The sequence below is a fragment of the Salarias fasciatus genome, chromosome 9 (assembly GCF_902148845.1).
Source record: "Salarias fasciatus chromosome 9, fSalaFa1.1, whole genome shotgun sequence".
In the NCBI taxonomy this organism is placed as follows: Eukaryota; Metazoa; Chordata; class Actinopteri; order Blenniiformes; family Blenniidae; genus Salarias; species Salarias fasciatus.
The window spans coordinates 18,644,948-18,660,551 of record NC_043753.1 but is presented as its reverse complement, the minus strand read 5'-3'; the positions used below and the strand labels follow the sequence as shown (position 1 = coordinate 18,660,551).

Below are 15,604 nucleotides of genomic sequence, written 5' to 3'. Positions count from 1 at the left end.
TTTCAACAGAATTTGTTATGGTTGTGTTTAATGATAGGATCACTATCTATGGTGAGTTTGCAGAGTTTCCTTGAATGTGATTTTTCAGTTGACTCATGACCATTAAAGGAATACTCCGAAGATTTTGGACCCACGCCCTATCCCGATCATTTACACAGTGAAATAAGCTCATAAATACCTTTATTGTGTCTGTGCATCCAGTGGCTGTCTCCCAGCTGTTAGCATCGTAGTTAGCTTAGCTCCACTGCAGGAGGTGAAGAGGAGACAGAGCCAGACTGATGAAAGTGGACAAAATACTCCTTCCAGGGGACGGCGTATTAGCACTTGAAGTAAATCCGAATGGTTATAAAACATTTTAAAAGACGTGTTTTCTTTTCAATCTGTTAAAATAACGTTTTGATACACACAGACCTGCACATGCGCAGTGCTCCACGGAAGGATATATCGGCGCACAGCAGTAGAAGCCATAGACTCAGCCGCTGTGTGCCGGTATATCCTTCTGCGGAGCACTGTGCTGGTGCAGATCTGTGTGCATCAAAATATTATTTTAACGGATTGAAAAGGTAACAATCTTTTAAAATGTTTTATAACCATTCGGATTTACTTCACGTGCCAATACACCATCCCCTGGACCACTGGAAGGAGTATTTTGTCCATTTTCGTCAGTCTGGCTCTGTCTCCTCTTCACCTCCTGCAGTTGAGCTAAGCTAACTACGATGCTAACAGCTGGGAGACAGCCACTGGACGCACAGACACAATAAAGCTTTTTATGAGTTTATCTCACTGTGTAAATGATCGGGATAGGGCGTGGTTCCAAAATCTTCGGAGTATTCTTTTAAGATTCCTCTGTAACCAAGGAGGCAGCGGGAAAAAACTATGAACAGCAAAGCTTCTGAATGAAACCAAAAACGTCAGCAAGTGAACCTGCAGAGAGACCAGAAGGTAGACTTATTACAAACAGCAGCAATCAATAGGGGATAGATTCCAACACAATGGACACATTAAGGTATAAAAGAAGGGAAACAGATTAGACTGTATAATCTGATGCTATTTGACAATTTGAGAGGGACTTTTATCAAGATGCAACAGACTCAACTAAACATGCAGTTTTCCAGAACAATACCTGTGGCTCTGAAAAGAAGAAATGGGCTTCGTGCTTCACTCAAGCTGTGCCAGTCCGCTGCTCAGCAGAGGAAGGTGGACCAGCTCTCCTTCATTGTTGTACAGCAGAACCGTGAGCCGGGGCCTTGTCATCTCGTGCCTCGGACAGAAGAAAAGATGCGTCATCATAAATATCCATCCATTCAAGGACTGATTCTTGTGCTAAAAGACTTTATTCTTCTCTCTCTACATCACACTTTGTGGTCGAAATAATTTTACAAAAGATACTTTACAACAAAAACTTTCCCTCTTTGGTCAAATGCCTCGCTTTAACTACTAAAACTGGTTATTTCCTCATTAAATAGGCCTCTGTGTGTGGAAATGTACTGCAGTTACACTGTTTGCTGATTTGAATTTAGCCCAATGTCAAATTAATGTCAGATGGAATGTTTTCGGAAGTGGACATTCTTATAATTTAAACATAAGTCTTTTGTGTCATCAGTGTTTATTCAGTTGATTTTTTAAGGGGAAAACAGCACAATCAGATTGCAAAATTTGCTAATAAAACTTGATCACATGAAGATTGAAAAGGAGAGTGGACTGTATGTATAACTTTCCAGTGGGGAAAGAAGTGGAAATATTTTCTGTTATTTTGATGAGAAGATGCATATTTGTGTTTGACTATTTTTCGTTATTTTTTCACACGTGGGTGTGGTTAATGCGTGTGGGAGGGATGTATATAAGCTTGCCGTAAGGGGGCGTGGTTTGGTGGTGCGTTCATTGTTCATGTCAAGAGTACGTGTGATTCCTGTATGCCTATGTGACAAATAAACGCGTTGATCCGCGAGTTGCATCCACCGTGCATTCTTGGCAGCCCTTCCAGAGGGCAGATCGCTAATTACAGAAGGCAGTTAGTCGAAATCTGGACACTGTATGATGTTGGTGGAGAGTTCAAATCGCTGGCAGAGTCTAGTCAGGACTTAATTTTAATAGAGGGTTTTCGACCCGGAAGTCGCCATCTTGGAGGTACTCCGTATCACAACAAAGCACGAGTCCTAAGGACGATCCAGAGCGTTATCAAGAAAATGATAAATTATTGCCGTGTCTTTGGTTGTACCAATAGGTCAGACCGAGAAAAACATTTGGAATTCTATAGACTTCCAAAAGTTATAAAAAACCAGGGTGAGCAATGGCAAAAGCTATCAGAGGAACGGAGGTGCAAAGATCTACGAGGGAAACATCTGGACAACATCTGAATTTGTTCGGCACATTTCTTGTCAGGTAAGTAAAACAGTGCAACAGTTTAACCCAACACTAGCAGCTCATTTATTGGGTTACCAAAATAACCCAAACTAACCCACTTTTTAGAGTGTAGTATGCTTTGTCTAGTAAGGCTGATGTAAAAAAAAAATCCCTCATCTTGAAATGTCCTCATTGAATAAACATAAAGTTTATGTAAAAGGTCGTGTGACCTTTCAGCACCCCAGGAGGGTCCCACACTACATGATGGAGCCACTGACATTGAGGTCAGCAGACATATCTCTGTTTGAAATTAGCTTTTGACAAAGCTCTCTGGAGATTATTTTAAAAGTTAACATGAATTCAGAAAGATCCAGCATCATGTTGTCTGAGTGCATTAATAAACACATGATGATAATTCTCTCCAGAAGAAAAGAGTTGGCGTGAGTGTGTGACACATTTTAAAAATATCTGAATGATTTCATTTATTTGCAGCTGATAAAATAACTTTTTGAGTCACTGCCTCCAGTCATGTCTCGTCTCCTCCCTCTGTCAGTTTTTTTTAGTTTTGTCTCTTCAGTTTGTCTGGTTGCTTTGGCTGATCAGTATTAACAACTGCCCTGTTTTTATCTGTCATCCCAAGATGGGATTTCAGGATCGTTTAAAGAACCTAACGGTCCTCCTCCAAAATGTCTCCTTCTTTGAAGCCTTCAGCTTTCATCTCCTCCATCTCCCTCTTGTGCTCCGTCATGCTGGATTCCAGCTCCTCCTTCATGGTGCAGTTTATGTGAAGGAGTGTGGACATCTCTTCCTCCAGCTCCTCCCTCATCTTCTCCATGGTCTCATCAAGCCGGAAACAGTGTCTCTGTGTTCCTCCAGGACACGGGAGTTCTCCTTCTAAAACGTGCTAAAACGGAAAGCATTTTATTCAGACAGTTTCTCATGAATGAGTCGGTATCATCCATCCATCTATCCATCTAAAATGTTAAAATACACACAGTAATGCCTTAAAACTCCAAATCAAGTTTAAAATAAAGAAAAACACTAAATAAAACAAAGGGAAATATAATTGTAGACTGATCAAGATATAATATTTAAAGTTTCTTTTTTAAATGCGGGACGGAAAGTGCCCCGAGAATAATTGAAATTGAGTAGGAACTATTTTTTTTTAACACATTGGCATAAAGTAATATGCACTTCGAGAGGATGTTTGAAAAAAAAAACATTTAAATAGTCTCTCAATAGTCTCAGATATATTTGTATTGACTGTATGCACTGCAAAATGAAAGCAAGGTGCGAATATAGGACCCATTATTTGCCAGATAAAATTAAAATCCTTCATTTGTCTCAGAATGGGGGATTTACATTGTGTGCAGCAGCAAGTGGGCAGTGATAAGAGTTGTCAAATAATATGAGCAATAATACACAATATTAAAAACAAGAACAGTAACAGTAATACAAAAACAGATAAAAAACTATGACTTTACATTCTTGAATAACAATATTGTTAGTTTATGGAAATGTTCCAGAAATGACGTTATTCCTGCACAGAATAAATGAATCAGTAATATTATATCACTTGTTTTAGGGCAGAAAGCTGTTTTGTTTTGTGGCGTTCACTGTTGAAGAAGCGACAGCGCCCCCTAGTGAGAACACACACCCAGACATTCACAGCAACAACCTGCAGAGGGCGCTCGAGCCTTACTGTAAAACTGTGTGAGCCACACTGGAGTCGTCATCATCATCATCATCATCATCATCATCATCCTCAGATTGAGCTGATCTGCTCTTGTATTCAGTCACATCGCTCTACTGTGTGTATTAACTTCCATAAACGTGCATAAATAATTGTTACATAAATACCAGTAATAAAATAATAAGATAACCGTTTTCTCCCTGAGCATGCTGACTTTTGTTTAAAAGGTTGAACTCAGATTTATATTTTAGCAGAAAAAATCCGCTGATTTAAATATTTGGGGATACATTAAACGATTCAATTCAGATGTTGTTTTGTGATGTGCCTTAATATTGTTACACTTTAAAAACGTGTTTTAGACAATGCACTGTTTTCAAGCTCGGGGTAAGACTTTCTTTTGAAGAAGTTACTAAAAGTTGCAAAAGCATAGGATGGTATAAAATACAGTTCTGAACAATGAGAGGAAAGAACAGGACATATCAAATTAAAAAAAAAAAACAGTATCAAATTTGAGTAAATGAGCAGCTTGTTATTTAGTGAAAATTCTTGTGCATACTACAATGATTGAAAAACGACACATAATGATATTTTGCTCACAACAACTGAAGCTTTGATCTGAAATTATTCTCATTAAGAAATAAGAGAAAACTAAATTCCTGCTAAACCTTTATCAGTCAGAATGTCTGTTCCTGTTTTTCCTCTTTTCCTCTGGACTCCACCGTCCATAGAAACGTTCGGTGCAGCTTCGACGCTCCAGATGTTGGAGTCTCTGTCCAGTGCAGCGTTTCAGCTTCCTGTTTAAGTTTTCAAACAAGAAAATGTCATCTGTCATGACAAACACATTATTCACTCATCAATAATGCATCTGACCTCCCTTTTTCTCACTGCTGAGGGGAGAGAGGGGGAAGAAGAGGGAGAGAGAGAGAGAGAGAAAAAAAAAAAGCTTTTTGTTTTATTTTCGCGTTTTCTCATCTTCCATGCCACGCTTTATGGAAAACACAGGAGAGCGTGGACAGCGGGTAAATGCCTTTCACCTTGGCGGAGTGCATTTGCAGCTGCCGGACAACAATGGCCTTGAGAATACCGGGAGGCCACGGCGGAGCTGTCTCTGTTCTGGAAATGGAGTCGGCCCGGAGGCCTCATTCGGCGGCAGCCACACCTTCGCTTGCCCCTCGCTCCAAGAGTCAAAACAACCAGCCGGGGCAATCACCTGACACATTTCCATCCAATTTCCACTGCAGAATGTGTTCATTTTCAGGCTAATGGCATGTCATTTTGCAGGAGCCTTTGGTCAAGAATTAATCCTGGAATCAAAACAGATTTTCCGGGGAGCAATCTTCCATCAAGTATTGATTTTTTTACACTCACGGAGCCTGTACTCCCTAATTTAACCTGACAGCCAGCAGCACAATGGACTGGGAGCACCTTGGCGTCTCACAGAGGGAGCTCTCCTCCTCCTCCTCCTCTCCACGAAGTGAAAGAGAGATTGGGAAGGAGGGAGAAAAAGGACTCCCAGATGAATAAAACAAAGAGCATTGCTTACAGAAAACAGAGAGATAAAGCTTCCGTCTCTCTGTTTTACCTCTAATTATGTTTTCGAGGATAGTGCAACTTGGGCAGGTGAGGCTGAGAGGGGAGAGGGGAGAGTGTTCTGGGGCCATCAGCTATCATTATGGGCCTGTTGACATCTCCCTGTCTTTGAGTGATTCTCATCTGTGATTTCCCCTGGCCATTTTCTGCAGATGCACGGAGAGGGGTTTCATCATGGCCCCATAAAAAGGGCCCAAAGTGTCCGCGCAGGCCCTCACTAATAAGAAAGCAAAGATGTGTCCGACTGTGTCACTCCTCTCCCATCCATATCTGCTCTCTTGATGCCTTCAGATATGCAATCATTCTCTTTCCGCTCCCTCTCCTCCTCTTCTCTCGCTCCCTCCGTATGTGCGGTAAGTATACTATACCGTAGGTAGAGGTCAGCGGGATGAGAGGATGATGGAGGGCAGGGCCGGTTATTTTCCTCGAGCTCTTAAAGCTACGATGACCCATGTGCAGGGAAGTTGCACTTTGCCAAAGGGTTTTTTTCTTTTTTTTTTTTTTTTTCTTTTTTCATGCACTGGTTACAAACTACCTGACACAAGAGAAACTATTTCAGTTTTCATCTGCAGCTCTTAACTTGTAATCAAACATTTTGGGCAAACATGATGAGTGTGTGTGTGTGTGTGTGTGTGTGTGTGTGTGTGTGTGTTTTTTCCCGAACACAGTCAACACTTGGTACCTCAGTTTGTGCACTCACGTGCAAACAGACCGTGAAAGTCGGTAGAAAAGCCCCTTAAATGGGTCTTCATTATGCTGATTCAGTGATTTAATCAGGTATACATAAATATCATTCGCATACAGTTTTCTCCCCAGATCTCCGGTGATGCAATCAGTAAAGTTTTATTTCTATGCCATTTAGAACATAAACACATCATCTTTATTTTACATTTAGAAAATTATACATAAAAAGTCAATAATTGTTTGAGGAAAACCATGGCAAAAGCAGGGTTTTTTTCTGCTGTGATTGGCATTTTAATATTGAAGGATCTCAAGCATATTTAAATAGGATAAATTACTTAATTAATTTTCTTGACAGGAAATCTGGATAAAAAGCAGGGGTACAGTGGAGGACTGGTCCATAAGTTAAAATTAGATCAGGTTCATATGAATATGAGATCCTGTTTCTGCTCTGGTCAGTCTGGACTTTCAGTGTTTTGTCGAATAATTTCTCAATGTCTAATTTTGAACTGAGATAAACTTGTCACACGACTTCACTTGGAGCTATTTGTAGATATTGAATGAGGCTGATAGTAGAGGAGAGAGCCGTTTCAGTGGCTTCAGTCCAGATGATTCTCCAAATGAAGCAGGAGGATATAAACGCGTTTTAGGCAGAAACGACAGCGTGGTCTCCAGGAACGGCAGAGGTGTTGAAGCAATGTGGGGAGAAAGATCAGACACTTAACAAAAATATGCAAAGAGTTTAACAAGTTTATTTGTAAATTAATTGACTGGTAGTTATATAAGTGGTTGGAAGTTTTACGCCCGGCGTTTTTGATGGCGGTCTTTCCGGACTGTGTTGGAGGCAGGCGCAGCAGCAGTTCGCCATACTTTTGGTGGAAAAGTCCTGAAAATGTCCCTGCCGCTCCGGAACAGAGACATCACAGGCTAAAGACATGCATTCAAAAACCCGGGCTGCTAGAAAGTTAAATGGACTATGGGCCGATGCAATCAGCTGCTCAAGTCAGACAGGTGTCTCTGTAAAGACCCGGGCTATTAACTCCTCTACCTGCAAATACCTCACGGTGTGTCACCGCTAATAACGCCGGGAAAAAGAGGCCGAAACAACGGTGAAAGCAAAGGGGATCATATGCATGGCCAACCCCGATTGCATGTGAGGATTGGTAATTGCCCCCCCAGAGGCATCTGGGTGTGCAGAGCAGCAAAGTGGGAGACGCCTGAGCAGCTCCGGCTTCGCAGTCGGTGTACCAACATCTCAACCCCGAGGAGGAAGTGAAAACAAGGAGGCGGGGGAGCGGGGGGGGGGGGCGAGAGGGAGATACAGACAGTTCATTTACCCAGAACATCAGCCCACCGCACATTGTCTGAAAGATAAGGGAAGTGAATGCTTCATGCCTGATGGAAAACAAAGGCAGCAATTTAAAAGCATCTGCATCCAACACGTGGCGACTCCCCCCCCACCCCCCCCACCCCCTCGCTGTGTCCTGACTGATATTGAAACATAATCCATTTGGAGCGCCGACATGTCATTATATTTCTACCCGGCCTCCTCCTCTCCATTCAGGACAATTTCAGGTGAACAGGAATGTTTTATTTCAACAAGTCAGACAGTCTTCACTTTGATTCAGCTCGGGAGAGAGGAGAGAGAGAGAGAGAGAGAGTGACGGAAGGGCACGCTGGAAAAAAAGAGAGAGTTTACTTTAATTCCTTCTTAAGGAGACCTCAGCTGCTCTCTGCCTCTGTAGGTGCAGAAAAGGAAAAAAAAAAAACAATGAATCACACAGATTCAGAGATCAAAACTCTTCTTTACTGTGCGACTGTCTTTACTACCAACATCAAGCAGCACAAAGGCTGGGGTGAGAATCCTCAAACTACTGTACACTCTGCTCTCAGATCTCCTCCAGAGGAGAAGAAAACAAGAAGAAAACGCAGGTTTTCTAAGAAACAGACTTTTTTCTTAAGGAGTTTGAGCTTCTATTTCTGACATTTCAGCGGTGCTTCAAAGCGCCGGGATGTTTGCAGTTATTGAAAACGGTTTAATAAACTTTGTTTACTTAAAGAAGGGGTCAAAACTAGTTTAGGAGAGATAAATCAAACACTTTCTATCATGAGCAAACAACTTTCATAATGCACGGTGGAAATACACCGTCAGATAGGAATCTTTTTTTGTGTGGAGTTTGGATGTTCTCTCTGATTCTGAATCTGAGGAACCTGGCTGGACGGAGTTTGCATGTTCTCCCTTAACGTGTGTGGACTTTCTTGACGTGTGTGTGTTTACTACGCGTAGTTTGCCGGATCAATCGCTTTCTGGGGTAAAGTTCAGATTGTGCACAAGTGAGAGCAAAAGCAGACTGATTGGAATCAGCCTCGCACGTGAGTCTGATTGATAAGAAGCCGAAACCCCGTCGAGTTCCTCTCCGCCGAGCTGCTCGAAAATCTGCGGCCCGCCGCCGCGGAGCAGAGAGCGAGGGAGGGAGGGGAAAAGTAAACTTTTATCAGCGGCAGAAGACAAACAGTTTGAGAAAACAGATATGGGTCAGGAGCTGCATCTGCACAATTACCGCCGTTAATGGCAGAAGCCGATGAAGATGGCGCGTCCGGAAAACAAAAGAATATCAAATAACGGCGCACACCTCAGCCATCACGGCTCAAACACGCAGCCGGCGCCTTGAAACGCGGAGAGGCAGGGCGGAGGGAGCTGAAAGGAAGACGAAAAAGCATCTTCAACATCAGTTTTCAGTCTAATGTTAATAATTTATGTCGTCTGTGCTTTTTATTATTATTATTTATTTATTTACTACTTTCTTTTCAGCAGCCTGCCGGTTTTTTTTTTTTTCTTCTTCTTTTTTTTCAAAGACATCACGGACAGGGAAGCCGGATCAAACTTTTGAGTTTAGTTTCAAAAGGCTTTCTCCTCGTTTATTTATATATTTCTGCTCCTTTACACTTGTCTTGTTGTTATTTGGCGAGGCGAACGCATGAAGCTTTGATGAGAAGCAAACCTGACATGCATTCTTCCCTCCTGACCCCGAGGAAATCTAAATAAATAGCTAAATATTGTATGTGAGCGTCGCCTTTCACCGCGGCTCCTCTCATTAAAACACTTAAAGTGGACAGTTGGATTCATTCAGCCGACGAAAGGTCGCGGGGGTCAAGCTAACGCGAACGGGGAGGCCGGCGCGGGGCCGCTCCGCGCGCACTTGACCGTGACCCTTCGGAGAGAGGGAGTCAGGACGACCTGGGCTTCATTTGACACTTTCAATAGGCGTGTTGACGCGTTCGGCTCCGGGGGATGAAAAGAGGAGCGCCGATGTTTTCTCAACATCTGTATGCGGCTGGAAACTTTGAACTCGTGGAAGCGTCCTGTGCCCGAGTTACTCAGACACACACTCTGCTCCTGAAGCACGAGCTGTGAACCGGGAGCCCAGTTCACCGCCTCAACGAACAAAGGGCAACTTTATTTTGAAAGTGTGCAGGCGCCTATAGAGGGGAAATACATTGTGTTTGCAGAAATTCTGATAAATGATGCATTTATCTTTGATTTGATCCCTTCAAACATGTGATTTGAAGGCGGTGCAGTCACACAAAGTATTCCAGAGGCTGAGATGAAAGATGTTTTTTTTATTGTGAAATATTTGCTAAAAAGCTGAGAAGTTTTATTCAGCTTCTACTTACTTTTATTTTGAGTATTTCTTTTCTATTTTCTGCCATTTATATGAACACTATACGTACAAAAATCTCTCCAGGTTAAAATATGGAGCCACATACTGCTGCAAAATCATCTAATTGAGACTTTTATTTCATGTTTTGTGGATCTAAAGGTAAAAACTCTTGAATTAAGCGAGTAGCTCTGCTAGTTTTTTATATTAAACAGTTTATCTCTAAGTATTTTCAATTCTTAGTAAAACAACTGATGCTGAAAAGACTTGTAATATAATTTCAAATGAATTGGTCTGAAGTGTCTTGATCAAACTAAACTGAAATAATTCAATAAGTAAAAAGCCGCGATGAGAGTAAAATTGTTCCTCTCAGCTTTATGCAGATTAAAAGATTGGGAAGTGATTAATCTCAGCTATTTATTAAAGAGCGAGATGTTTGTGTCGACTCGACAGAAGCCACACAACCTACATTAGCAGGAGTTCGCTGGTTTTTATCACTTCCTCAGCTTTAAATGGGGCTGGAGATTTACATATAGTGTAATTCAATTATACCCATAATTTATTTACTCTAATAAAACCAAATTACGCTGCTCTTCAACTAAAAAGCAGTTGTGTTTATTTTCCAGAGGTGGGCCTTACACTCCTTTTAAATTATATGAAACACATCTTAAGTACAGTAATGTCAATTTTTTAATCATACTTTCATAATTACATTTAACAGGTTACTTAAACTTAATTTACAGAGTCATTTCTACCAGAAATCTGCACTTGAACTAATCTTAAGCTGTAATTTTCAGCAATTTCATGAAAAAAACCCCCAAATTTCATAACATCACATCACCCTGATGTGGTAAAGCAGGTGTTTTGAGGCGGAGGAGTAATCCCAACATAAACTCAACACAAAGTTCATGTCAAACAATTGTTTATTACTAATTATGGTACAAATAAATGTGACAGACTTGAAGCTTTTTTTTGTTTGTTTTGTTTTTTAGAAATACACAAAGTGCTGCTTAACTGACCAAACAGATATTGCTCTATAGATTAAGTACAGTTTTCAGTCTATAAAAAAAAGAAAGAAAGAAAGAAAAGAAATCCAACCTCTGCAGGCTCTTCAGCTTTGGTTTCTAGTTTCTCTGACTGTTAACAAAACGCTAAACCAGCTCGTCTGTGTTAGTAAAATTCCCCAAAATGGATTTAAATGAAATATCCTAATGGAGTTAAGAGCAACATTGCAGCGATCTTCCTCTGTGTTTTTCTGGGTCTGCAGGGCTGTGAGAACCGAGAGGCTGAGCGAACGGCGCCGGAAACCAGAGAAAACTCCACAACAGCGTTCAAACCGACGAGTCAGACGTGGCTCAGGAGGAAACCACCGCACACAAATCAGACAATCATGTGTCACCTAATAAATAATAATAATAAAAATAATAATGATGAGGAAAAACATCCATCCACACACACAGATTCACACACACGCTACTCTGACCCGCGGCTGCTCGTACGGCGCACTGAGGTAAACCTTTGATCAACTACTCTACATTTTCTACTCTTGGATTCTTCTCGGATCTTTAAAGATTGTCAACACCACGGATCTATTTCTCTGTACAATGTGCATAACGATAGAGCTTTGGTCCAGCATTGGAAAGTCGAGCGAAGGCAGAACTCCTTCCTGTGTTTTCATTTCGTTTCGTGTGTGTGTGTGTGTGTGTGTTTTGGTTTTGGTTACAGCTTTATTGTTACGCCTCAGAACTGATCCACTGCTGCGTCGTCCTCAGACGTTCATCTGAGCAGACGTGTCGTATTTCTCGGCCGGGGGGCGGACGGGGGGGGGGGGGGGATTCGCCTCAAGAGTTGTTTTCAGAAATAAGAACACACAGGATGTGCAGGTGTTAATGCAGTGACTTCCTGTGGACGTGCACGTGGCCTTTAAATAAAAAAAACTAAAAGAAAGGAAAAAACCCTCCACGTTTGCGTTTCCCTTTTCCTGCTGATTTGGTCTTAAAGCACAGATGTGTGTAAAGCTTTTCCACGTTTTTTTTTTTTTTTTTTTTTTTTTCCAAACATCAGAGTGTGTGTGGAGGGAGCGCACGAGCAGGGGTGGGAGTGCTCCGAGTTCTGAGATAACCAATGTGACATGGAAGGACGTGCGCGGAGCGGACACATGATTCTGAATAACTTGCATCAAATTTTGGCTCACTTCAAATTAAGTCGACTCGTTCTGACATGTGACACTTATTCTCAGCGTTCACCTCGTTCTCCTCCTCCTCTTCCTGTGAGGGGGGGGGGGGTTTGTTCCGGCCAAATATCTGCAGTGACGGTCTCGGACGCGTCAAGCCAAAAATAAAAAAAAAGATTGAAAGATGCACACACAAAAAAAAAGTGGACCAAGTAAAACACACTTTTCTCAACATAGGAGCTAAAAAAAACCAACAAGTTTCCCGGTAAATACTGCCGATGGTGACATCAATAACGCCCACTTCGCATGAAAGAAATGCAGAGTTTAACAGCGGTCTTTGCAGGAAAGCATGTTTAATGTGACATGTTATAAAAAGAGCTGGACTGGATTGATCTCAGGAGTTTGGTCAGTTCCGACAGAAACGCTTCAACCACATCGTGTTCATTTCCAAAATAAAAAAGGATTAAAAACCAATCAAACAAAATCACTTTTCATCGTATTGTAAAAAGTCAGATTGGGGAAACGTTGACGCATGCCGAGGCGAATCTGCTGCAAAGAAAAACCTGTTTTTTTTTCCTCTATGTTGTAACGAGACGAACGTAGACTGTGCTGCAGCTGGATGACGTGATGAAGAGGGGAGGAGGAAGAGAAAGCTGTGAGAAATAAATAATAATAACAATAATAACAATAATAAAAAAGGTAACATCTTCCCCAGTCCTTGAGCTGAAGTGTGTGTGTTCTTTGGCTATCAGGCTTTGGCAACAGAATGACACAGTAGCTCCGAACAAAGCTGCAGGTAGAGTCGACCGACACCGAACCCCCCCCCCCCCCCACCCCACCCCCCGAAACCCCACCCCCATCTTCATCATCCTCATCTGTCTTCAGTGTCATCTCCATCCTCGGTTAACAATCTCATTAAATCATTAATAAATACCTGTAAAAGTTGTACAAAGTTACACCGTGACTGAAAATATCTGCAGAAGAAACACAAATCGGAGGCAAACAACATTATTTATGCAATCGTTTTTTTTTTTTTTTTTTAAACAGCAAAGGTTCTTTCTTTTTTTTTTTGTTCTTTTCAAAGTGATTTCAATTCGAAGACGGCGTTTTTTTTTTTCTCTTCTTTTTCCGTTTTAGATATTTACATACAAACAATGAAGGAAAAAAGTAAGCGAGACAAAGATAAAATGTATACTCAACCTCACACATATAGCTTAGATTTTTGCCAGTACAAATGTAAAAATTTAGAGCACATTTACATTACAAAATTATTCTTAGTACTCAGATGCAACAGACTTTGGTAAATAGTGTTTTGATTTGGTATGATCTCTTTACTAAATCCCTCCTGGTGGGAACCAAAATTTGGGCGACAGTCTGGCCGTTCGGGCCAGAATCTAAAACTCTTTGAAACAGCACACTGTAGGTTAATTTTTCTTCTTCTTCTTCTTCTTCTTCTTCTTCTTTTTTTTTTTTGTCTTCTCTTTTTAACATAATGCTCAGATATTAATCTCTTTTTTCATGTTTTTGGTTTTCGCCAAGGTCATTTACAGAACTGTGGTAATCACACTGACAAACACATAGTTTTTTTGTTTTTGCAGACTCGTGACTGTCCGTCCGCTCGGGAGCCGGTTCCAGTTCCCCGCCGGGGGAGGAGATCTTTCCGCCCTTCCTCGTGTTTAATGGCCGCCGCGCCGGCTCGGTCGGACGGCCGCTTTATTTCGGGAGCTCCTCTAGAGAGTCGGTGAGCGGGTCCATCGGCGCGGCCGCTCCCAGTTCGGGCTGTTTCAAGCGCTTTATCGTGTTTTTCAAGGCCTGCCGCTTGTTGCAGAACCAGACGCGCACCACCTCCCTGTCATAGTTCAGCTTCTCGGCTATTTCCGTCATTTCCTGACCGGAAGGGTGTGTGTTCTTCTCAAAGTGGCTGTTGAGGATCTCGAGCGCCTGCGGGGTGAAAGAGGTCCTCCGCTTGCGCTTTTTCGAAGGCTCGCTGCCGATAAACTCAGTCAGGTTCTGCATGCCGGATCGGTGGCGGGCTTCAGCCTCGGCCATCCAGCGCTCCAGAACCGGCTTAATCTTCTGGGCGCTTTTAGGGGTGATGTCCAACTTCTCAAACCTGGCAGGATATAAAAGGCCAGGGTTCAGTTTGCCTGTCAGACTGTTACCTATAGTGTTCTCTTGGGCTTCCTGTGGTAGGAAAAAGTGGCTTCTCAGGATGGTGTGTCTGGGGAGAATTGAAGAAAAAAGAATCTTACTTAGGTGCCCTGCCAGAACAAGGGACAAGCTGCCTGTCTTTTTTCGTCTCCTCAACCAGAATGCCACAGGGACTGAGACTAACGTCCAGGTGCACGTCGGAGACGAGCTCCTCTGGAAAGCACCTCGGCTGCTGCAGCAGCTGCAGGTGACTGTGTCCAGCGCTGTGCTGACGTTTTGTTTCATTTATTTATTTATTTCGGACGAGGCTTTGGTTCTCTGTCCCAGATTGGCAATAATGGAGAAAGGAGATATTGCCAATGATTATAAACCAGGTTCAAGCGAACCCGGAAGACACCGCAGTGCCGAAAACTCAGAAATCAACACAAAAACGAAACAAGAATTACTTTCAAATATCCATTTTGATCCCTCAGGTGACAAAAACAAACAGAAAGAATAATAATAAAGTAAAAAAAAATCCAGTAATGCATGCAGTTAAATATGGCAACATCATTTATTTACAAAAAGAGCTTGAATTATTAATCAAAATGTACATTGAATACATTTTTCAAACTTTCTTTCGTCTTTTAACAACCTCTCATTTTATATTTAATAAGAACACATTTGCACACTCTAATGCTGAGAGTTTCTGCAACTTTGCACATAATTCAGACTTCAGGCGTCACGCGGACGCCACGCACTCGGAGTGCAGAACGAGGCGTTTTTTCTAAAAACGCGGCTCAGTGACTGTCGGGTGCATTTGGCGCAGGACGAAGATTTTATAGGGCTTCTTTGTTTATGTGTGTAAATGATCAGATTTTGGCAGAAGAACAAGAATTTCATTCTGATATGACAGATATTTTGCTCCACGGTGGTTCAGGACTCTGAATCATTTTCTAGTAAAGCTGCTGTAGGTTTATAATCCTTCTTTAATGAACTGCTTTGTTTACTGTCCTTACAGCCACAAACACGTGTGTCTCTCTCCTCTCCGTCCTCTCTCTCTCTCTCTCTCTCTCTCTCTCTCTCTCTCTCTCTCTCTCCACCTCCCTGCAGGACCTCTGAAAGGTTTCGATCTGCACTTCCTGTCCTCATCGGTTCTGCAGTGTTTGGATTTGCTCGCTGTGTTCGCCTTGTCTTTTCCTCCCTCCTGTTTCTTCCTGATAGAAGAGAGTTTATCCTCTACTGCTCCTCATTCTTGCTCAGGATTGTTAGTTTGTTTTATTTCTATGTAAAACTGCCATAAGCTTCTTATTCTATGTAAATAAAATGATTCTT

General features: G+C 42.0%; 1 protein-coding gene across 2 annotated transcripts in view; it reads right to left on the bottom strand.

Annotated features, from left to right (window-relative positions):
* Positions 1-11,534: 11,534 nt before the first annotated feature.
* Positions 11,535-15,604, bottom strand: part of pou6f2 (POU class 6 homeobox 2) — a 75,175-nt gene continuing 71,105 nt past the window's right edge. For both annotated transcript variants that reach the window (XM_030099147.1, XM_030099148.1), the window contains one exon: positions 11,535-14,360. In XM_030099147.1, the coding sequence (XP_029955007.1) occupies positions 13,853-14,360 (508 nt within the window). In that variant the 3' untranslated portion in view covers positions 11,535-13,852. The remainder of the gene's footprint in view (positions 14,361-15,604) is intronic.